Source organism: Python bivittatus, unplaced genomic scaffold (assembly GCF_059951505.1).
Source record: "Python bivittatus isolate LINGU-HERP-01145 unplaced genomic scaffold, Pbiv_v1 ctg000960_np1212, whole genome shotgun sequence".
Taxonomy (NCBI): Eukaryota; Metazoa; Chordata; class Lepidosauria; order Squamata; family Pythonidae; genus Python; species Python bivittatus.
Window position 1 is genome coordinate 9718427 of NW_028277124.1, and position 25619 is coordinate 9744045.

Consider the following 25619-nt stretch of genomic DNA (forward strand, 5'->3'; position numbering starts at 1 on the left):
AGCTATGACTAGGATTCTGCAAGGAGAAGACAACTTGATTTTAAGCAATGAAAGATAAAATCTGTGAAGCAGAGCAGAAGGAAATTACTTCTTGTCAGAGATAATCACTGGATGAAAGTAAGGAGATTCATACTTTGTTCAAGAATTAAGGAGAGTCCTGAATCATGGAACAATGCATTAGGAGAAGACAAGGTATGTATCTTTTCTTGTTGCTTTGTCTTCCTGGATCATTATGTATTTCAATCTACTATTCTACGCCTGAAGAAACCAAAAGTGATTCTAAAGTGGCTAATGTGCTGAAGGATTTGAAACTGGGAATACAGGAATTCTTTGATCGCAGAGCCCATCTCGTTTCTGAAAGCACTAAACAGTATTTCTCCCTTGATATTCATACTGGGGATATATTGATAAATGATAAAATAGACCGAGATGTTCTGTGTAGCCAGAAAGACTCTTGCGTACTTACTTCTCAAATTGTGCTTGACAACCCACTGGAATCATACAATATTGAAATACAGATAGAAGACATAAATGACAATGCTCCCAAATTCTCTAAAAATGAATTTGAGATTGCAATTCCTGAGAATGTTCCTACAAGTATGGCATTCCCCTTGGAATCTGCACACGATGAGGACCTGGGAGAAAACAGCATCCAAAACTATACACTCAGCGTTAACGAACATTTTTGGCTTGATGTGCAAAGGAACAAAGATGGAATTAACAATGTGGATCTTGTTCTGAAGAAAACACTAGATAGAGAAAAGATGCCATACCTTAATCTTACCCTAATGGCTGTTGATGGTGGGGTACCACAGAAAACAGGCACTGTTCAAATTAACATTGATGTTCTAGACATTAATGATAATTCCCCTCAATTTCCTCAATCTGAATATAAGGTAAGAATAAAGGAAAACCTCCCTAAGGGCACTGTAGTGGCTAAACTGGAAGCTACAGATCTTGATTTTGGTTCAAATGCACAAATCATCTACTCATTCCATCGAGTGCCTGAAAGAATAAACAATTTGTTCCTTTTAAATGAAAGGACTGGAGAAATCACTGTTATGGACCAGACTGATTATGAAAAAGAAAGGAGTTATAGCATAAATGTCAGAGCAACAGATGGAGGGGGACTTTCAGGGCACTGCAAGGTACTAATAGAGGTTGAGGACGTGAATGACAATGTCCCAGAAGTGTCCATCATATCTCTGACTAGTATCTTAAAGGAGAATTCCCCTTTGGAGAAGGTTGTGGCCCTCTTCAGTGTGAGAGATGAAGACTCTGGAGATAACAGCAAAACGTTCTGTTCCGTGGAGATGAACCTCCCTTTTGTGCTGAACTCCACCACAAATAACTTTTATCAGCTTGTACTCCAAAGTCCCCTAGACAGAGAGACCCTTGCTGAGTACAACATCACCATCACAGCCATTGACTGGGGCTCTCCTAGGCTCACTTCAACAAGAATGATTAATATTCAGATCTCTGACGTCAATGACAACCCCCCCCTCTTTGAAAAATCTTTATATAACATGCAGATCCAGGAGAATAATATTCCAGGCTTGCTGATCGGCTCAGTCCACGCTGTGGATCTGGACACAAAGCTGAATGCAAAAGTGACTTACTCACTTTTGCCTGGGAAGGGTGATGGTCTGGTGCCCTCTTACATTTCGATCAACTCTGAAACCGGAAACATGTATGCCCTCCGATCCCTGGACTATGAGCAGATAAGAGAGTTCAGAGTTACCGTGAGGGCAACCGACGGTGGTTCTCCTTCCTTGAGCTCAGAGGTGGTTGTCCGAATCGTCATCATAGATGAAAATGACAATGCTCCCTTCTTCCTGTATCCCCTCCAGAACAGCACATCCCCATGTAATGAGCTGGTTCCCAAGTCGGCAGAGGCCGGCTATCTGGTCACCAAGGTGGTTGCAGTGGATGGAGATTCTGGTCAAAACTCTTGGCTTTCCTATGAATTGCTGAAGGCCACGGACCCTGGACTTTTCAGCATAGGAGCGCAGAATGGAAAAGTGAAAACCAGGAGAGCCCTGAATGAGCGAGACACAAATAAACAGAGGCTCGTGATATTGGTCAGAGACAACGGTCTTCCTCCTCAGACCAGCACTGCATTGCTTAATGTTCTTCTTGTGGATGGCTTTTCGGATCCCTTCTTGAGGAGGGTGGATGTCAGTGTGCAAGAACCGGATGAAGATAAAACCCTGACCAAGTATTTGGTGATCTGCTTGGCTGCAGTCTCTTTTGTGTTCCTGGTGTGTATTGTTGTGTTTATTGTGATCAAAGTCCTCAAGAAGGATCCCCAAAACAATTTTACTATTGCACCTCCTCACTTCCCAGATGCCAGTGTTGATACCCCAGAGAACTGTGCTGATTCACGGAATGGGTCACTTTCCAGGACTTACCGTTATGATGTTTGTTTGACTGGTGGATCCTTAAGTAGTGAGTTCCGTTTTCTCAGGCCCCTCATTCCTGTGTTTTCAGTGGGAGATGTTAACATCCCAGGAAACCACAAGCCATCTTGCTCCCAAGATATCCCTAAGCAGGGTGCAGATAACCAGTTAAATGAACAGGTGAGTTAACTTTAAATGTTGTTTGCATATTTTTTACATTTTTCATGGAGCTTTTGTGTCCTGTGTCCTATGGATACTGTAAGCTGTGGTTTGTACAATATGCTAAATTAGAAATATTTTTTGTCCACCAGTCCCCAAGGACTAACACATTTATTACAATGTAAGCTCCCACACTATTGTAAAATGCAGTTTTCAGCCATCTTGATAACTTCAAAGTTTCCTAAACAATAGACTTCTAAGTTTTATTGCTATCAGCCAAACATTTGCTTATAAAGATGCTGTTATAAAAATATTATAACTCTGCTTCAGCCTTGACTATTGCTGTTTGCAAGTTTTATTTATGTTTTCAAATAACATCCAGCAGATAAATCCTCCTGCATTTTTTCCTCCAATTTCTTAAATGATAACCAGTTAAATGAACAGGTGAGTTACCTTTAAATTTTTCTATATTTTTTCACATTATTTTGTTGAGATTCTTTTCTCCGAGTATCAAAGAATTATTATAAGGCTTGGTTTCTACAATAAGCTAAATTAGAATAAAATGATTCAATAATTTGTAATTTACAGTGTTGTGAGAATGGAATCAATTTCTGAGCTCATTGTATGAATAAGCTAAATAAACTAAGCTAAAATCTTTTGCTGACATTACCTGTGCTCCAAAGTCCATATATGAAAAAATTATGACTCACCCAACAGTAATCTGCAGTCCTAGTGAGTATTATGAACATTACTTGCCAACCCCTAGCACTGTCATGGGCTGCATAAAGAAGTATTGTGAAGTCCTACTTTAGAGAATGGTTATTCTTTTCTCCAGTTTCCATTCTCTGTGAATAGATTAGTTCAGCAGACAGAATTTTTCATTTTCTGAACGTTTCAAGGCACCTCTTTCTGTGAATTTCCTATCAATATTATAAGGCTTTGTTTGCACAACCTGCTAAATTAAGGTAAGATGCAATAGAATAATTTGGGTTCAATATAAAATAGGAACCAACCAACATCTCTGTTTTGTGTGAGTCAGTCCATCATATTAAACCACATTTTTTGGGGCATAGCCATTTGGGTGAACACAGCATTTATGCCTGGGTTTAAACTTTAGTGGATTGTATGAACTCAGCCATTGTGTATGCAGAAAAATGCCCCTTATTCTAAATTAAGTATTTGCACTGTGTACCAATATCATATTTTCAATGCTGACATTATCTTCTTCATTGATTGTTTTCTAATTAGCTATGGAGTAAAGGAACTGAGCTATTTAGGGTATATAATGGCATGTAAGAAAAGGAAGTGAATAGCAGGGCTGATTTGAAACAAGTGTCCCTGTTAATTTCTCAAGGTTCAAGGAACTGGGGGCACAGAAGACTGATTTGGAGATAGAGGAGTTCAACTGGAATAGAATACTAATTGCATGTTGTTATACAGGGAAGTTTGAATGCTTTTTTTCTATTTAAAAAAATTAATTTTAGTTAAAATAAGATAAAACCATGCAGGAAATGGAGCTTCTGCATTTTAAATCAGGCTGGCAATGATACCAGGAGTCTTATGTGTGGATATAGCAGATGTAGCAGGGGAAATATATGTATTGCTGATCCAAGTCAAATACAACATACATACATACATAGCCATGGTGAATATTAGCCCAGTAGCTATTTATTATTATCATCCTTATCACCAAATTCATTATATCTTAAACAGTACGTGCAGTTTTATAATAGGAATATTCTTGTATTACCTTTGGTGACTCTGTATAAAGATTTTAAATAAACAGACAAATAAATATTAACCAGATTTTTTTTTTAAAAAACTAAACATTTAATGCCTTTAGAACACTGTATTCTAAGCCTTCCTTATTAATATCAAGTCAACAGCTAACACTCTTCTGGCTTCTTCCAGCCAAGGAAGGAGATAATTTTTAGCAAGACAAGAACTTAGCTTCTATTACATACAGTATATTAATTCATCTGTATTAATTATTCAGTAGGTTATGTCCCTCATTTCCCTACATACTCTTACATCCTCTGAAACGAATGCAAGGAAATGTGAGGAATTGCTGAGATTATATCCCGATGACCTCCCCCAACACTGCAGTTAAAATCAAGGCATGCTTTATCTGCAAAGAACAATACACATTGCTCTCAACAAGCTGCAACTGTTCTGGCATCTCATCCAAAATCTTGGTGATGCCACAAATTTGAAAAATATTCTGTGTAGACACATTGGAAACCACTTTTTTTTGCTTCCACTGACACAAAGTAGGACTTTGAATGGTCTTAATCCATATTTGATCCTAATATATTCTCAACTTGTACTCTAGCTATCTTTCTTTCTGATCTACTGCTCTCAGTTCCCTAGGGAATGATTTGATTCTTAAAGAGAAAAGAGATAAGGTAGGAGCAATAGTGCCAACCTCCTGGGCCATCTCTCTGTTCTACAGATCAGACAGCATAAAAGGGCAAAAATGATATTTAGATGGACAGGGAATACCCAAACAGTTTAAAAGATTTGCATTCTCCAGGGTCACAAGAATTGCACCTGAGGATACAAAGGAAACATATTCATTGTCTGGCTAGATTTTTACTTTAGAAATCTTGGAGAACTGGTGAAATGCTAGATCACTAGAGTAGATCAATGCTGTTCTTCTGTACAAAAAAGGTGAGAAAATATATCACAGGAAACTCCAGACCAGTCAGTCTGATAGCAATACCTTAGAAATTCTACAGATCATAAAGGATCAATATGAATATCTTGCCAAAAAAAGGTCATGCCAGACTAATCTTATCTCATTATTTCATCTGGTAGCTTCTTCAGTAGATTATGGGAATGCAGTAAATATATCTTCAAAATGTTTTAGAAAGATGAGTTGGATGGGATGACAATTACAAGGACATAAAGATGTTTCCAGAATCATACTCAAAATATGTTACTCAGGGATACCTCCTTAAACAGGGACAAGATATTCACTACTTTCCATGTCAAAATACACTTGTTTCAGATGTGTCTTGGCTACTTTTGATGACAATTTATGCTAACAAAATAGACTTGTTGGCTATTCAGTTATACAACATTTTACTGATGTTTAGAGGCAAACACCTGTTTGTGACATGGTACATAATTTATCTCTATTCATGCCCAGAAAATTAAACAATTCCTTTACATTTTTTCTTCTCTATGTAGGTCCCGAGAAAACCTTTATGCTTGTATAACTAAGTTTTTCATTGTCCACTGAAAGTTCATATATAGCATCTTTGACAACATAATGACAGTATGTGCACATCTACTTTCTTTCAGGATATGAAGATTTTGTTTATGCAGGTGTACAGAGAATGATGGATCATATAGTTGATCCATGTATTAAAAACTTTTCACCAAATTCAATTTGTGATATACTTTCCTCTCCTATTACTATTTCAGAACTTTTTCATCAGGATTTTCCACAAAATGTAGCACTGAATTTACTATACTTTGTTCAAAAGTAAAGTGTTGGACTACAATAGGAAACAATATTTTGATCCCTTTGTTTGAAAAATCTTTTGGTATAGCAAATATTGGAAAGATCCCACTGCATGAAAAGCAATCCCAACACATTTTTTAAAATTAGCAGAAAATAAAACAAGCTTGCAATATTTTGGAAGCACAAAACTTACATATTTTAAAATGATTGTAGCTTTGTGCTTTAAGGAAATGTGCTTCAAAGAAAAAGAAATTTTACTTTCCAGATATATCAGTGTCCCTTTGTTTAATCACAACAACAGAGAGATCATATTGGCTTCTAAGTGATTGTCTGTAATTAAAAACTTGGGTATGTTTTAATTTTGGCCCTTTATACAATATTTTGAATGTGTTCTTCAGCTCCATTCCATTTTTCATCACATACACCCCTGTGAAAAAATATAACGGTTTTAGAAAGTTAATAGAACTCTTTCTCCCATTTTACATTAAATTTCTGTTTTTTATAGCAAAATGTAGTATCCAACTATACCTTTAGACTCCTTGTGGTCCATTTGTAGGACTTTCACCTGCTGAATTTCACATTCAAAAACTGGTGATATATAAATAAAGCCTGTGCTGTTCTTTCATTTCTTGGAAAGACTCCTGCCAAACTGTGTCAATCCAACCTATGAAGATGACTTTTAAATTCCATCTAATGGCATACTTTGATTAATGGTATGTGTAATCTCTGAAATACAGTAATTTGTTTAATTAAAGTATGAAAAAAATAGAATATTCAATATCTGAAATAAAAATGTATTCATCCAGGTCCATTTCATAACTTCTATTGAACAATGGCTTGGAATCTGGTTGCAAGTTCTATCATCAACATTACTACACTGACTCCTTTTTATCATCTTCCCTGTACACACGTGGAGGTTTGAAAGAGGACTTTAAACATATATAGCTGTGCACAAATAAAGAGTTCTCTTGGTTTTCAATAAAATGAAGTACCTATCTATAACCACCAGTGAACTGGTAAAAAGAATTCTTCGCAATTCCACTGGTGAAACTGAAAAAAAATGGCCATGGAAGGCAGTGATCAATGACTGGAAGAGAGTGAATATTCCTGCCACAAGGCATTGTGGAATGGAGTGGAGGTAGTTACCTACAATGAAATGCAGGAGGCAAACTGGGTGGTTTGCTGGAGCCAGCACAAGCTGGAAAACACTACTTTTAACACATAGACAAAAAAGACTGGTGGGGGGTGCCTTCCCCTGGAGTGGGGCTAGATTCAGGTAGATGATGATGTTATACATTCCTACCCATGCAAAATATTCAGTGGGCCATTCTTGCACTGAGGCAATCTGGTATAATCCCTTCATAATCCACATATCCTTTCTCTGAACCTGCTTCTCTTTGTTTTACTCTTTCATAAAGGGTGGTGTCCAGAACTAGTGGAGATATGGGTTTCATCAAAGCAGAATCAAATGATTTAGAAATTATATTTTGCTGATAAAGCTGAAAACTGCACTTGAATTTTTTGTACACATATCACACTACTGATTCATATTCATGCTGTTATCAATATTTGAAATATTTTTCACAAGTACTATTGCTAAAAACTAGGAATACTTCATGGCATATCTTTTATTTGATTTGTTTCTTGTATTTGATTTCTGTTTCTTAAGAAAAGAACTTTTCTTTCTGTCTGGTACATTTCATTCTGTTACTTTCAACCCATTTCAGTAACATACCAAGATCATGAAAAACACGTTTCTGTGTTATACGTTATTAGCTATCCAATCCAATTTTCTGTCGTTTACAAATCTGATAAACCCATCCTCTACCTGCTTATCAAAATAATTAATGAAAGTATTGAAGAGTACAGAGCCAATGATTGAATTTGGGGCATTCCACTCAATATCTCACTCCAGATTGCTGAGGAAATTGAGTGGATACATAGCTGGCTTGAAAACTGTGTCTGAATAAGATTTTCAAGCCAACTATAATGTTATAATTCAACTTCTATTCAACTAGCTTCATAATCAGAATGTCATGAGAAATTTTGTCAAATGCTTTGTGGAAATCTTTGTATATAACTGATTCCCATTATCTACTAAGAAAATTACCTAATCAAAAAAATGAAGTAAAAATGAAATAGTCTGGCAAGACTTTTTCTTGACAAATATATGTAATAATCACTGGATTTTTTCCCCAAGATGCTTATAGATTGATTTTTTTGTGATCTGCTCTAGAATTTTCCCAGGTATCAAAATGTCAGTAGGACTGGTCTGTAGATTTCTGGGTCCCCCTTTATTCCCTTTTTTGAAACTAGAGGAAATATTTTCATTCTTCATGTCTTCTGGCACTTTATGCTGGATTTCTCAAAAATAGTACAAAAAGTATAGCCACACCACCAGCATGTTAGTTAAGATTCAGTTCCCTTGGCCCTGGAGAATTAAATTCATTCAATGTAAATAGTTATTCCTTGACCATGTTTCTATGAATCACAAATTTTAGTCATATCCTCCAACCCGCTCGTCATGATTGCCTGGTGGAACATACACTCTTACAAAGTTCATTCAAAGATATGAATATTTCTAATATACATTTGCAATTCTTATTTTTGTACTGCTTGTTCTTTTTGTATGCTTCAGTTACTATATTTTAATCATAGAATACAACCCAACAGGTCTTAGTTATCTGCATTAGTATTAGTAATTGTATTGTATTAGTAATTCAGGTTCATCTTATTTGTCTCTCACACACTGAATATTCATGTGGAGACAATGAAGACCAAAAGTTTACAAGATCAGGAAAACCTGTCTCCGATACATGTTCACCTCTATGTTCTCACAAAGCTTTCTGTGTAGTGATTTTTTTTTCTCTTATTTTTTTCCCATTGGAACTGCTTACAATCACGCTTTGAGAATCTCCTTCTTCAGAAACTCCCATCCACTTTGAGTTCCTTTTTCTATTAGCTTCTTCTGCTATAATAATCTTATCACTGCCCTGAGTTTATTAACATCTGCTTTGTTATCATCCAAGATCCATGTTTGACTATGCTCACCTTTACTTTCCCTTAAAATCAAGAACTCCAGCATTACGTGGTCATTTTCCTCAAATGTACCTGCTACTCCTATTATTCCACAATCCTATTGGTTAATACTAAGTCAAGGACAGGTAATAATTGTGATGAGCCAATGTTTTTCCTGATGTTTTCCTGATGTTTAAATAATGCAGTTTATGGTCTTTGTGATCAAGGTCCCCATGCTTTGGCCACATACATTTGAATCAGTCCTTGTGAGATGCAATCGATTTTATGCCAGCAGTGCTATGGATAACCAGTCCGTAGTCCCAGAAGCCAAACTTTGATACTATTTACATAGTCACTGTTCCCCTTTATGATCTCCTTTGAAGGATTGAAAGGATGGAGGAAAAGACCACTTAAGCTCTCACAGCATTGAGCTTCTTTTTTAGATCTTCAAAATCCAAAGTCCATGGCAATAAGATTGGAGCCACTGTTATCACTATCATTAGTCCCCACACAAATTAGAGGAAGGAATAATTGTCAGTAGATGTAAAAAGTTTTGAAATGTTTTGTCTTATCCCTAATCCATGCTTTTGGCAGACAGCACCCTTCATAAAGTCAATGGGCCCAGTCAGTATACATTTGTTTTGATTCCTCTTAGTAGCAGACTCAAGACTCTTTTGCCTTTGTCTTTTCACAGGCTACAGTTCCATCCTCCCTGCATTTCAGAGATCCATCTTCCTGCATCCTGTTCCAAATGCCTTCTTCTTCAGTTGAAAGTTTGCTTATTTTCTGCTAGGATCTCAAAGCTGTTTCTCAGTCCCAGAAGTTTCTGTTTCCAGTTGGCTTATTCTGTTTTTGCTCTTCTTCCTTATGGGGAGCTGTTTTCTTAGTCAGCTCCTGTTGTTGCACCTCCTCTGCTTTATCTGATAAATCATCTTCCTCTCTATGGGCTGAAGCAAGGTCCAATTCTCATTTTTTTTTTTCACAGAGGTACAAAAACAAGCCACAAACACTGCAGAATCATGTCCATTTATCTTCACTTTGTTTCTTAAGACACTACTTAAAAAAAAAAGAAAAAAAGCTTTCATTTCTTTTTGTTCTTTTCTCAGGTTAACCGAGTATATACTGTCTAATCTGGGGGGGGGGGGGAGGGATAGAGACAGTATTTTGACTATACCTGTTAAATTCCATGGCCAAATTCCTATTAGCTTTCACTGAGTATGCTTATTCCTTAGAAGCTGGTGTGTTACATTCTTCCTACAATTTCTTCAGCAAGCTGTGCTTGCTCAGCAGGAAGCAGTCAATCATCTCAAATGGCTCTCAGCAGTTCTTAGGATAGCCTTCTTGCAGTCAGTTCCTGTTTTGATATCGTGGAGTCCTTGGGGTTCTCTGAGCTTGGTTCTTTTCTTGCAAACGTTTCATTACCCGGCTAGGTAACATCTTCAGTGCTAAAATGGGATGGGGTTTGCTCTCTATTTATCTGCTGTGGCCTGCTTTGCCAGTGCTGGTGGGGGTGGGGGTTCTGTTTGCTCTTCTGGTAGTTCATTGATTGGCATATGTTGACATGCTTGATTGTGTGCCTGGTGGTGACCTTTGCTTATCTGGTTGATGATTGCTGGAGATGATTGCTGGTGACTGAATGCTGGTGAAGCGACCTTCTGGTCTTTTGTCTCTTTTGAATAGTATGTAGATGCTGTTTATCTCTATGTGTCTGTTAATTGCTGCCTTGTCTGAATACCAGTAATGGCAGAAAGTGAAGAAGAACTAAAGAGCCTCTTGATGAGGGTGAAAGAGGAGAGTGCTAAAGCTGGCTTGAAACTCAACATTAAAAAAACTAAGATCATGGCATCTGGACCCATCAATTCCTGGCAAATAGAAGGGGTAGAAATGGAAGCAGTAACAGACTTCATTTATTTGGGTTCCAAGATCACCACAGACGGAGACTGCAGCCATGAAATTAAAAGACGCTTGCTCCTTGGGAGGAAAGCTATGGCAAACCTAGATAGCATATTAAAAAGTAGAGACATCACCTTGCTGACAAAGATCCGCATAGTGAAAGCTATGGTTTTTCCAATAGTAATGTATGGCTGTGAGAGCTGGACCATAAAGAAGGCTGAGTGCCGAAGAATTGATGCCTTTGAACTGTGGTGCTGGAGAAAACTCTTAAGAGTCCCCTGGACTGCTAGGAGGTCAAACCAGTCAATCTTAAAGGAAATCAACCCTGACTGCTCATTGGAAGGATTGATACTGAAGCTCAAGCTCAGATACTTTGGTCACCTAATGCGAAGAGAGGACTCTTTGGAAAAGATCCTGATGCTGGGAAAGATTGAAGGCAAAAGGAGAAGAGGACGGCAGAGGATGAGATGGTTAGATAGCATCACTGAAGCAATGAGCATGAAACTGAGCAAACTCAGGGAGGCAGTGAAGGACAGGAAGGCCTGGCACAATATGGTTCATGGGGTTACGAAGAGTTGGACATGACTTAACAACTGAACAACAACTGAATACCAGGCTTCCAAGAATTCTCTTGCATATTTGGATTTGGCTTGGTCTAAAATGCTGACAGTTTCCCAGTTAAAACTGTGATTGAGTCTGTCCATGTGTTGTGCAATTAAGGAATTTTCATCATGTCTTCGGACTGCTAGTTGGTGCTCATGGATGTGTTCTGCTAGTCTTCTGCCTGTCTGTCCTACATAGTGTTTGTTACAGTCCTTACACTGTATGTTGTAGATGACTCCTGTTTTTTCTTCTTGGACAACTGGGTCTTTTGGTTTATTTAGGATATTTTGGAGTGATTTTGTTGGTTTGTGTGCTACAGAGATGCCATATGGTTGTAATAACCTGTTGGTGGTTTCTGAGATGTTTCTGATGTATGGCAGTGTGATCCTTTTCATGGCTTGTGTGGGTTGTGTTGTAGTAGCTTGAGTGGTCAGGCATTTTTTGATAAGGTTACGTGGGTATCCATTTTGTTGGAAGATGTTGTAGAGGTGGTCTTTTTCCTTTTTCTGCTGTTCTGGGTTGCTGCAATGTGTTTGCATTCACTTGAATAATGTTCTTACACAGCTCCTCTTGTGGGAGGTCAGGTTGTTGCTTTGGTAGTGGAGTACTTGATTGGTGTAGGTTGTCTTCCAATAAACTTCATCAGAAACATCTCAGAAACGACCAACAGATTATTACAACCATATGGCATCTCTGTTGCAAGACCCAGGAAGCATGCCTTCTCTGTTGCAGTGCCTGCCCTTTGCAATGGCATTCCCCGCACCCAGAGATTGGTATAGCTCCCACCCTAATGACATTCAGAATATCACTGAAAACTTTGTTGTTCTCCCAGGCCTTGGGATAGGGTGGTTGCAGTGTCTCTATAGTTTGAGTTTTTTATTGGTAGCGTACAGTCACTGTAAGTTGTTTTTCTTCTTAATTGTAAGCCACCTAGAATTGTAAAGGGTGGGCACAAAATTGAATAAAATAAACAAACAAACAAATAAAGGTGCAATCTGGTAATGCCAGTTCTAGAGTTTTACCATAAATTTCTGAGCTACTTTGTGGGCTAAAGATAATTTATTTCCATGAGAAAGGACACAGAATGAATTTCTATAGACTACTTAGGTTCCACTAAACTGAAGGAAATTCATGTCAAGTTAGATTCTGTACTGTTGCAGTAAGGACTAAGACTAATCTTTGTTCTTTTATTACTCATCTGAACGAAATTGATGGGGCCAGTATCATAGAAACAAAAATAATATTTTAATACCTTTTACTGTGATTTTCTACAATTTTCTTACTAACCTTGATTAATCGCAAAGGCTAAATTATATTAAGACACCATATAGTCTTTAATGAACTTCAAAAATGTACTGCACAGGCATCAGTGTGTCTTTTGTGAGGAGGAGCAGGAGCAGCCAGAAAAATGACAATAATATGAGACAAAAATGGTGGGAAGAGAATGATTAAACAGGAGGGAGAGAGGACTGATGCTATCAGATATTATTGGGAAGAAGAACAAGGAGTAAAGGAGGAGAAAGGTTTAAAAAATATAAAAGAGAAAGTACTAGAAAGTGTAGTAGAGAAATGGCAGGGCAACTGATGGAATAACTAGAAGATGCTACTGAAAGGGCTGAGGAAGATGCACCTAGAGAAAGAATGACAAGGAAAGGAAAAAGGTATCCTTGGGATCTAATCAGCCCTTCCCTCTGTGGTACTTCAGTTCTGAGGAAACCTGAAAATTAGGTCCCTTTGCTGAGGCAAGTGCTAGAAGGCCACCAGCCAACTCCAGGATTTAAACAAAAATCAACTTTCTTAAAGATGCCAAAAGAAGATAAATTAACATAGTTACAAAAATATAAAATACAAAAAATCCTAAAGCAGTTCTAACAACAGCCGAACAACTGAACTCCCAGCCTTACCTGAGGTAACTCCCTCACCCAGGACTCCAGCCAACTTCTCCCCAACAGGACACCAAAACTCATCCCACCCCCCCTTCTTTTCTTTTATTGGCTCTCAGAGGCCAGGTGACTCCCTCTGAGCACATCAAGCTGGCTTCTTCTTTAAAGGGCCAGCTGCTCCCTGCCTGTTTAATAACTGATACCACACCTTTCCTCCGTGGAACTCCATGTGGCCTACCTGAGGTAACCCCTTAGGTCAGTGTTGTCCAAATTTGGCCACTTTATGCTGGCTGGGGAATTCTGGGAGTTGAAGTCCACTCATCTTAAAGTGACCAAGTTTGGACAACACTGCCTTAGGTTATCCTCACAACCACTGTCTTGAGTTAGGCCCAGCAGAGGGATTGGCCTAGTCTCCCACTGGGCTCCATAGTTGAGCAGAAACTTGAACCTGCATGTCCCCAGGCCTAGTCCAACACTGCAAACACATAAACTGATTTTACAATCAAATTAATCTCAAAGATATATTAAACCACACCAAAGAAGTTCTTACACACAACCCAGCAACCCACTATGCTCTGGTTGATTGGTGGATGATAGGTGGGGGCCAGACTTGCCAAGATGGCTTCCTCTCAGCCTCTGCTTAATGGCATAGGCCCAGATATGTTTTCTGTTGTCTGAGGAAAACAGCCATTTTTTTCTGGAAGGGAGAGAGGAAGAGAAGAGGAACATACCTGAAGATGTTTTTCTCTGCTAAATTACTAAGCCCAGCATGCTACAACCTTGACATGTTCTTCCTGGGAGACAGAGGGTGCACCTTCTCACTGACCTTCAATCCTGCTCAGCTGCATAGTCAAGAGTACAGTTTAAGTGAAACTTTCCAAAGTCAGTTTCACCTCAGAGATTATGCTCAACAGGACATCCACAAGAGAAGCCAGTAAGGCAAGCTATAATCCTCTAATTCCCAGTTTTCATTTTAACAAGAGCTGACCACTAACCCGATTAGAAGATGAGATATACACTAAGGAAAATTGGGAAGTCACTTTTCTATCCTTTCTGTAAGAAAGGCCTATTCTAGATTTTCTATGTTTTAACCAATGAATGATCAGTGCTGGTAATGATTGACATACACACTGACTGGAGAAGGAGGTGCCCAGTTAATTCGTAATTTAAATTTTCTATGGCAGGAAGTTAATTTCAGGCTTTCAAGGTATCTACCCCAAAACAAAAATAAAACAGGAGTTTGTAATATTCCCAACTCATACAGTATATTACTTTTACATAGCAGTGGCTTTTCTTTCTAAGCTTAAAAATATAGGAAATTTTCCTATTAATGCATCTGGTATTCTGTCATTATGATAAATAGCTTGGTAGCTGAGAGTATGTTATACTAGATTCTTAATCTTAAACAGGGGAGGAAAAAACAGTGATGCATTATATAACTTTGCGGAGTAATCTAGTTCTGTTATCCAGTCTGAGTATGTTGTTTAGTTTTGTTATTAGGAAAATACAGTGTATGTATTTTATGAGTGAAGCTGATTGTACTAGCACCACAATTGATTGAGGATTTGAAGGAATCTATGGTGTAGTTAACAGTGGTGTTATACAAAGTGGCTCATTTTCCTGTTTGCTTCCACTTGGGAGGGCACTCAACTGTTAGAGAAGCCTTTGCTGCTGAGGCAACATGACCCAAGGCTGCGCAGAAATTAGCACTTTCTCCTGTATTCTGAAGAACTCTGCAGCGAATATAACCAAATCTTGTGTCATGCCTAGAGAGCAGAGTCCGGGGTAGTCAGGAAGCTAAATTTAGCAGTGTTACATAATTGAATAAGGAAATGTTATTTCTATTAATTACCACATTAATATTTAATTAATATTTAATAGATTCTGCCTTTTCTTCCCAAATGTACTCAAGAAAGCTGGCAGTTCTAATCATGCTCAGTACAAGGCAGATTCCCATCTTCTGGTTCTAGATAAGTCCCATAAAGTTACCAAATGGTGACTAAGGTGATGTTGCTTCAGAGTATCCAGTACTGCACAGGAAAGAGAAAGAGAAAAGTAATTCAGGCTTCTGCTTTTGGCAGTCCTATTAACTTGCCTCTTAAAGAAGTAAAACACCAAATAACCAATAGCTATAATTAAAATAACTTGCCGAGGTTTTAGTGGCCTAGTAACTATAAGCTTACCAGAATAATCAAGTTCCAGCATCCCAGAAAATGATGAAGTTTCTCATTTTAAGGTTACGTTTCTAGCTCTGAAAAACTCTAGTATCACCACAATAAATGAAAGAGAATCAGAAAAGTGTCTTGCGTTTTCAAAGAAGGTTAAGCAAGTATGTATAACAGAGGTATATACAAATGTACAGTTTACCTTTTACTACAGAAGATTTTCACAAATGCAGCACAAGGTGGTGCTGTTGCATAACCCAGAACAATATCCAAAGACCAACTGCTGTTCTGGAGGCCTGGACAAGTAAGTCATTATTATGCACACATACCTCAAAGGGAAAGGCAGCAGAGCTTTATGAAAAGCAGATCTTAAGAAATCTGGAGACAAAAACACATCCAGTGGTTGGATAAGATAAAGGTTTATCTTGGGAGAATTAACTGTGGACAGTGAATCTTGTGTTTCCATTCTGCATTAAGGTGATCCTGGGACAATGGAAAAAGGTTGCATTCAAAGGCAAGTTTTGGCTTTTTTTCTGTATCTACATATGTGTCTAGAAATGTGTGAGTCTTTGCGTTATTCAGTGCCTGAAGAAAAGAAAACCGGGTTTCCAGTAGCTAATGTGCTGAAAGACTTGAAAATAGATGTAAAGGAATTGTCTGCTAGGAAAGCCAAGCTAGTTCCTAAGGGCTCTAAAGAGTATTTCCAGCTGGATCCTCATTCTGGGAACCTCATATTAAAGGATACAATAGACCGAGAGGCTCTGTGTGGTCAGAATGACCCTTGTATTCTGTTCTCTGAAATTGTGCTAGAAAATCCATTGCAAGTATTCAGAACTGAAGTTCAGATAGAAGATGTGAATGATAACATTCCCAAATTCTCTAAAACCGAGTTCCTTTTTGAAATATCTGAGCACATTCCAACAAAGACACGGTTTCCTTTGGAAAGGGCTGAAGATTTAGATAAAGGAGAAAATGACGTTCAGAATTATACGCTTGCTCCTAATGAACATTTTAAGCTAGATGTGCAAACTCATGCTGATGGTAGCAAATATGCAGAACTGGTTTTAGAGAAAGCATTAGACCGTGAGACAATTCCTCAGATTACCCTAATTCTAGAAGCGGTGGATGGTGGGATCCCAAGGAGAACTGGTACAGCGCAAATAATAATTGATATTTTAGATGCAAATGATAATGTCCCCCATTTTGAACAATCTGTGTACAAAGTACAGCTTGCAGAAAACAGCCCACCAGGTTCATTGGTCACTAAAGTGGCAGCCAGTGACAGCGATATGGGTGCTTATGCTCACATCACTTACACTTTTAGCCAAGTACCAGGAAATGTGCTCAGATCATTCAAATTAAACAATCATACTGGAGAAATTACTCTTGTAGGGAAAATTGATTATGAAGAAAACAGTAATTTTGAACTGAACATCAAAGCCACAGATGGAGGGGGGCTTTCTGCTTACTGTAAAGTCTTTGTTGACATTGAGGATGAAAACGATAATGCCCCAGAAGTAACCCTATCATCTGTCACTAACCCTTTACCAGAAGATTATCCCATAGAAACAGTAGTGGCTGTCTTCAGCGTCACAGACCTGGACTCTGGGGACAATGGCAGAACTACTTGCAACATTGATTCAAACCTACCCTTTATGCTAAAACCCACAAAGAACAATTATTACCAGCTTGTGATCCACTGGCCATTGGACAGAGAGCAAGTGTCGGAATATAATATCACCATCACAGCCGCTGACCAAGGCTCTCCCAGTCTCAGTTCAATGAGAATTATTAACATTCAAATTTCAGATGTCAATGACAACACTCCGGTGTTTGAAAAATCTTTCTATAATTTGCACTTACGAGAAAACAATATTCCAGGTCTACTCTTTGGATTAATTCATGCAATTGATTTGGATGCAGAGCAGAACGCCAAAGTGACCTATTTGCTCTTGCCTGGAAAGATCAGGGATGGCCCTGCATCATCTTACATCTCTATCAACTCTGAAACTGGGAATCTATATGCCATCCGATCTATAGATTATGAGGATATACAAAATTTCCAGGTGATGGTGAGGGCTATAGATAAAGGTTCTCCAGCACTAAGCTCAGAAACGATGGTCCAAGTTCATATCATGGATGAAAATGACAACGCCCCCTTTATCCTCTGCCCACTTCAGAACAGCACTTCTCCATCAAATGATCTTGTTCCCAGGGGGGCAGAGACAGGCTACCTGGTCACCAAAGTTGTGGCAGTGGACAGAGATTCAGGGCAGAATTCTTGGCTTTCCTATCAATTGCTGAAGGCCACAGATCCAAGTCTCTTTGTTGTGGGGACTCAGAACGGGGAAGTGAAAACCATGAGGCCAGTGAACAACCGAGATAGTTTCAAACACACTCTTATTGTGGCAGTTAGAGATAATGGTCATCCTCCTCAATCTGCCTCTGCCACACTAAGAATTCTTCTAGTGGATGGCTTCTCAGATCCTTACATGAAAATTATGGATAATCCTAAGGGTGAAGTCCAGGAGGAAGATGATCATACCCTGACAATGTATTTGATTATCTGCTTGGTCACGATCTCATCCATTTTCCTCCTTTCTGTTATGGTGTTTATTGGAACCAAGCTTCAGAAACGACAGAAATTCATAGGCAGCTCTAATTCTGCATCTAATTTCCCTGTGGGACAGAATTTGCAAGAGAACTGTGGAGACCCTAGTTCTGACACACATTGTCAGGCCTACAATTATGAGGTATGCTTAGCTGGTGGGTCTCTGAATAGTGAGTTCAGATTTCTCAGGCCTCTGTTTCCTGTTTTTTCAATGGATCCTGCTGGCACTCATGTGAATCCAAGGGTTAAATCTGCAGAACTTTCTGGTCATGAAGCAGAGACAAAATCTATATGCCAGGTGAGAATACTTTTGGATTTTTTGTTTTATGGTGAAATTGCAAATAGTATATGCAACTTTCCATTGTACTTTATCTTATATTTTTATTTTATCTTGAATTTTTTCTGAGCTATTCTGTAAAATATAGACCTGAATTTAATACAGTTCAAAAAATATAAATCTGACTTCAGAATGCTTCTCTTTTTCTTCTGTTATTGTAACATACAAATACCTTAAAAATACTTTATATCATTTTTTTCCTTTTATAAATTGAGGGGCATTAATGATTTTATTATTCTTGTGTATTCTGTTATAAGTAATGTCATACATTTCCATGAATATGACTTTCCAAACTATTTCTGCTAGTAGAGGAGTGAGTGGAATCAACTAAGAACAAAGAAAAATAAACAAACAGGTGTGGAGAAAATCTAAAGACTTTCAGTGGAAGAATAGGCTCCTAAATGTACTTAAAAAAAAAAATCTTCTTCATGATAGAATTTCTTCTTCAACAAAATGCCACAAAGGTTAACTGTAAATTTCTCATAAATAACCCAATTTCAAAATTTATCTGTTTTTAATAAAGAGAACACAAAAACATAGGCTGAAATCAAAAGATTGGATATTTATAACACAAAGCATTCAGTACTTTTTCAGTTAAAGATCATAAGTATAACTGTATTTTTCAGAAACTTTACTAACTTTTGCTGGGTTTTTTTTAAATAAAATAATCTGTTCCAAATAACTAAGCAATACATCTCAGCTTTTCAAGTTAAGTCTATTGAGCAGTTAGGTGCCATACAATCAGATATTTAGAAGTGATTTATTTCCTTATTCAGCCACGTAGTGGCAGCACAGGCTAACATATTAATAGACACTCAGAATGTTGTCTTTGAGGAATGCTGAGGAAATGATTGTCAGAGATGTAAATGAAACAAAAACTCTGGTATGAGCAAAATTTCATTGGAATCGAGCATCCACACTGCACAACAAAACTTTTTTCCCTATCAGCAGACATTAGCACTGGATAAAAGTTAAGAAGCTTATATTTGGGGCAAAAATTGAAGAAAAAGAAATTTCCTACACAATGGAAGATCACTTCATCAGGGGCAAACAAGGTCTGTATCTTTTGCTTTTCCTCAGTCTTTTTGGAACACTGTGTATTTCAGTTCGCTATTCTGTCCCTGAAGAAAAGAAAAATGGGTTTGTAGTGGCTAATGTGTTGCAGGATTTCAAACTGAAAATAGGAGAACTCTCTACTCGTAGAGCCTGTTTAATTTCTGGCAGCACTAAGGAATATTTCCACCTTGATATCCAAACTGGGAATCTGTTGATAAATGATAAAATAGACAGAGAAGCTTTGTGTGGCCAAAAGGAACTTTGTTTACTTTTATCTCAGGTTGTACTAGAAAAGCCATTAGAACTTCATAGTATTGAAATACAGATAGAAGACGTTAATGATAATGCCCCTAACTTCACAAAAAATACATTCACTGTACAAATATCTGAACATGTCCCAGTGAATACCCGAATTCTGATGGAGTCTGCTCAGGATGCTGATCTTGGAAAAAATGGTATCCAGAATTACACACTCACTAAAAATTCACATTTCACAATAGAAGTACAGATTGATGAACATGAAAAGAAGAATGTTGACCTTATTTTGCAGAAACCACTAGACAGGGAGAAGATGCCTTACCTTCAGCTGACACTGATGGCCGTCGATGGAGGAGTGCCACAAAAAACAGGCACTGTTCAAATTAACATTGATGTTCTAGATATAAATGATAATTCTCCTCAATTTTCTCAATCTGAATATAAGGTAAGAATAAAGGAAAACCTTCCTAAGGGCACTCTGCTGATTAAGGTGGAGGCCAGAGATCCTGATTTTGGTTCACATGCACAGATCCTCTACTCATTCCATCGAGTGCCTGAAAGAATAAGCAATTTGTTCTTTTTAAATGAAAGGACTGGAGAAACCACTGTTTGTGGACAGATTGATTATGAAAGGGAAAGGAGTTATGGCATAAACATCAAAGCAACAGATGGAGGGGGTCTTTCAGGTCACTGCAAGATACTGATAGAGATTGAAGACGAGAATGACAACCCCCCAGAAGTATCCATCATATCTCTGACCAGGATCTTAAAAGAGGATTCTCCCCCAGACACAATGGTGGCCCTCTTCAGTGTTAGAGATCAAGACTCTGGAGAAAACAGCAAAACAGTCTGCTCTGTGGATACGAACCTCCCTTTTGTGCTGAAAGCCACCGCAAATGATCTTTATCAGCTTGTCCTCCAAAGTCCCCTAGACAGAGAGACCCTTGCTGAGTACAACATCACCATCACAGCCATTGACTGGGGCTCTCCTAGGCTCACTTCAACAAGAATGATTAATGTTCAGATCTCCGACGTCAATGACAACCCTCCACTTTTTGAAAAGTCTTTATATGACATGCAGATCCATGAGAATAATATTCCAGGCTTGCTCATTGGCTCAGTCCATGCTGTGGATCTGGACACAAAGCTGAATGCTAAAGTGACTTACTCACTATTGCCAGGGAAGGGTGATGGTCTGGTGCCCTCTTACATTTCAATCAACTCTGAAACCGGAAACGTGTATGCCCTCCGATCCCTGGACTATGAGCAGATAAGAGAGTTCAGAGTTACCGTGAGGGCAACCGATGGTGGTTCTCCTTCCTTGAGCTCAGAGGTGGTTGTCCGAATCATCATCATAGATGAAAATGACAACACTCCCTTCTTCCTGTATCCCCTCCAGAACAGCACATCCCTATGCAATGAGCTGGTTCCCAAGTCGGCAGAGGCCGGCTATCTGGTCACCAAGGTGGTTGCAGTGGATGGAGATTCTGGTCAAAACTCTTGGCTTTCCTATGAATTGCTGAAGGCCACAGATCCTGGACTTTTCAGCATAGAAGTGCAGAATGGAAAAGTGAAAACCAGAAGAGCCCTGAACGAGCGAGACGCAAACAAACAGAAGCTTGTTATACTGGTCAGAGACAATGGTTTTCCTCCTCAGACCAGCACTGCAGTGTTTAATATTCTTGTTGTGGATGGCTTTTCTGATCCCTTCCTGAGGAGAGTGGATGTTAGTGTGCAAGAACCAGAAGAAGATAAAACCTTGACCAAATATTTGGTGATCTGCTTGATTGCAGTCTCCTTTGTGTTCCTGGTCTGTATTGTTGTGTTTATTGTTGTCAAAATCTGCAAGAAGGATCCCAGAGGAAATTTTACTGTTGTACCACCTCACTTCCCACCTCCCAATACTAATACCTTTGGAAACTGTGATGATTCAGAGAATGGGTCACTTTCCAGGACTTACCATTATGATGTTTGTTTGACTGGTGGATCCTTAAGTAGTGAGTTCCGATTTCTCAGACCCATCATTCCTGTGTTTTCGGTGGGAGATATAAACATCCCAGAGAGTCACAGAACATCTTCTGGTTCCCAAGATATTGTTCAGCAGATTTCAGACAACCAATTAAAAGAAAAGGTGAGTTAAGTTTTAGTTGAGAGATTTCTTTTCTTTATTTTTCTGTATTCTTTTATATCACTTTTTTCTGTGAGTATCCTGTAATTACTTATGGTTAGGGTTTGTATAATATTTGGTTTGTATAATATGCTAAAGTAAAATAAAGTAGAATAAATTCAGACAGCAGTAACTGTCTTTTTATAACTTAGCATGTTATATGTACCAAGCATCACTTTAATTCATGATATTTAGTTGAGCATAGCATTTTATATAAATACAGAAATTATATTGTGTTAAACAGATTTAGAGTTTTAGTATATTTTATAAATTGAAACAATGTCTTAATATGTTAGGTCATATAGTTAAGGTAAAAGTACGTCCTTACGTAGCATTTACACCAAGGGCAAAATATGGCAAAACATGAGTGAACCAATAATGAATCATGTACAGTACTGTAATGATGAATATTACCTGCAGGTATCACATTTTCAACCCCTGGCTTCAGTGGCCATCCTTAAAAGCTTTCAGTAATCAGGTGGTGGTCTGCATGTAGGAAAAATTGAGACCCGATGCCACAAGCCTTCCTCATTTTCTACTCCCAACCTGCTGTATCAGACTAGCTCACAGATAGAACTGGGAGAGATGTCGTCAAATTTCTTCTCTTAGCCAGCATGCGATATAAGTAATCAAGTGCAAGTTGTTTAGAAATTGCTTTCCCTGAGATAAATATTTGATTCCACCTTGATTTTGCTTTGATTCTGAAATTCTTTCTTTCCTGATGAAATACTATTTCCTTTAGAAGATGTAACTACAGTCCAAGATATATTACAGACAATTGAGTTATTTCTTATACCACTCCCTGCTAAATATTCCTAATTATAGAGAGAACCAGTGATCTACATTTGATCCCTCTGCATCGTTTTTTCTTTCTACTGTTTATCCTTTCCTTATTCCTTGTGGGGGGAGTTGGCTTTTTCTGTATTACTGACTCTTCAGAGACATCAGTTTATTCCATTATTCAAGCCTACTGTTGCAGTAACACATATTTTAGTTGAGAGAGAGAGAGCGCTTTACACACACACAATATACATTACACACACATATGCAATATTTACAGACCACCTACTTCTGAGAACTCAACATATCTCAGAAGACAAGGTGTCCCAAAGTGTGGAGCCAGCCACTGAAAAGATGTATTGTTGAGTTATCCTCAGTCATCCTAAGCATATCCTCCCTTAGACACTGTTTGGGGCAAGCCAAATCTGGGCTGGAAAGGTGGTCCTGTAGGCATGTGGATGCCAAGACCTGAAGAAAACCGTCAGCCATTGCAGCAACAATAGTGTGGATATAATATTTCTAAATTTCCTGTCCTCAACTAGCAGATAGGCTGCTGCATGCAGTCAGATTCAAAGATAGAGCACATTACAATAAAGAACCAAAAAGTTCCACAGCCACAGCCATCATCTTCTACTTTAACAGGAAGCTGTGAGTCAAGGAGGATCCCCAAATTGCTGACCTGCTTCATTAGTGGAGTGTGACTCCATTCAGAGTTAAAGTTGGAACTAGAATCAATTGCCCAACAAACAGCAGCTCCATCTTTCAGGGATTTAATTGTGGCTTGTTTTGATCCCTCCAGGCCCTCAGCATCAGGATAAGATTCAACAGCTTTCCTAGTCCAACCTGGCATGGCAATGCTCAGCTAGGTATCATCAGCTTACTGATTATCAATTTTCTCACTGATAACTAGTTGATGACCTCCCCAATGATTTAATGTAGGTATTAAACAACTTGAGGAAGAGGACCAACCCTGTGGAACTCCACAGTGGAGCAACCACAGGCACAGCTGCTCTTCCCTCTCCCATTCTGGAAGTGCCCATTCAAGAAGGATCTACTCTAAAACAGTGACTCCAAACCCCAGGTGTCACAGACAGTCCAGAAGGATACCATGGTTGATGATACTGAACTTCACTGTGAGGTCTAATAGAACTAGGAAGAGAGTACTTCCTCCATCCAAGTCCTAACACAGATCATTTACTAGGGTGATCAATGGAGTCTCCATCCTCTTTCCAGGCTGAATCCAGACTACAGCTTCCCTAAAAAGGGAAGGTTGGAGTTTGGCCAAAAATGGCTTGATAAAGACATGATCTGTTCAGGAGGGGGTGCCCCAGCCCCTCCGTTAAAGAGGCATTAATCCAGCCACATAGGCTTCATTCAGCCATATAGTTAAACCAGCTGGGAGATGGATCAAGCTTATAGGGGGCAGAGCTCATGTCACCAAAGGCTGTATCCACATCCTCAGTCTCCAACAGACTCAAAGGAATCTCAGATAATCTGACAAGCTGTTGCCCAAGTCATCTTACCAGATTCTGTCCAAGTAAAATCCATCTTGCAGCAAAAATTAGCAATTTTATCTCCAAACAAACGAACGAACGAACTGCCAGATATGACACAGAGGCTGTAGGAGGAGCTTCATCCAGTTCTTCCCAAAAGGGAACAGGCAATTTTGAACAGAGGTGCTAGACATAATTCTGCAGATGAAATAACCATGAAGGAATGAACATCTTTTGTAGCTCTTATCCCAGAGATGGGCATGCAACCATGATTGGTCTCATTTGTTTTTTTCCTTGCTGTAGGCATCTTTTCACTTTCTTCATCTCCCACAGAACCAAGGAGCTTGCTGGGATCCACAAGGGAGGAAAGGCAGCTTGGGGGTAATCTTGTTTAGTTTCTCTCACTTTCTCTACATTCCAGTGATCAATAAATTAACGTTGAGATGCTTGTTAACCAAATCAAGAAAGCAATGATTGACCTTCCTGCCCTTCAGCTGACCAATCAGCTCCTTCAGTCCTTGCTGTCTGTTCATAGGCCTCTCCCCAGTCACACTTAAATATCCTGTTCCTGACCCCTCCAAATCAAAACCTTTTCTAATCCAGGGAAAGAAAAATAAAGAATTTGTTGATAGTTCCCCTCTGCAAAGGTTCCTTTTCATTGTCTGCTGCTAACCCAAAATAACACTTTTTTTTTTAAATATTTTTTTATTTTTACAACAAACACAAAACATACATGGACAAACAAAACCATAAAAAGGCATTAAAAAAAAGCATCTTCCATTTTATAGCGTGTGTCAACCAGTTACCAACTCGTTGGTGCCCCTTTCATAATCTTAAATTCTCATATCATCTATTCAAAATATACTTGTATACTTATCAATTAACAATTATTAATCATTCATAGCTAATCTATAAAATCATTTATTACAAGAAATTTTAACTTTCAATAGGATTAGTAATACATTTTCATCTATCGATTATATGTGTATATATATAATAATTAATATCAAATTTCTATTATAAAGTTTCCTAATCCATTACATTACTATATTTTCTCATCCAATCATTAATAAAAACAAGTTACTTATCTTCTTACTCTAATTTCAAATCTCAATTTAACTCATCTCTGCACATTTCATAATTTTCAATAACTTCCTCCTGCATAAGTAATTTTTAATTTTTCCAATTCTTAAAAGTTACAGTTCTAACCAGTATCAGTTACAATATCAGTTACAGTTCTAACCGGGTTACAGTTCTAACCAGATTCTTCACTACATATTTCAACAAAAAAATCTCTAATTTAAAATCTATATGTTAGTATCTTCAAC

At 38.3% G+C, this 25619-nt stretch overlaps 1 protein-coding gene across 1 annotated transcript; it reads left to right on the forward strand.

The window, feature by feature from the left end:
- Positions 1–3: 3 nt before the first annotated feature.
- Positions 4–24848, forward strand: LOC103055022 (uncharacterized). The gene is made up of 5 exons (XM_088131356.1): positions 4–2579; positions 3709–3850; positions 16067–18544; positions 19644–21982; positions 24735–24848. The coding sequence occupies exons 1-5, from the start codon at positions 165–167 to the stop codon at positions 24846–24848; spliced, it is 7488 nt and encodes a 2495-aa protein (XP_087987482.1). The 5' UTR covers positions 4–164.
- The last annotated feature ends 771 nt before the right edge of the window (positions 24849–25619 follow it).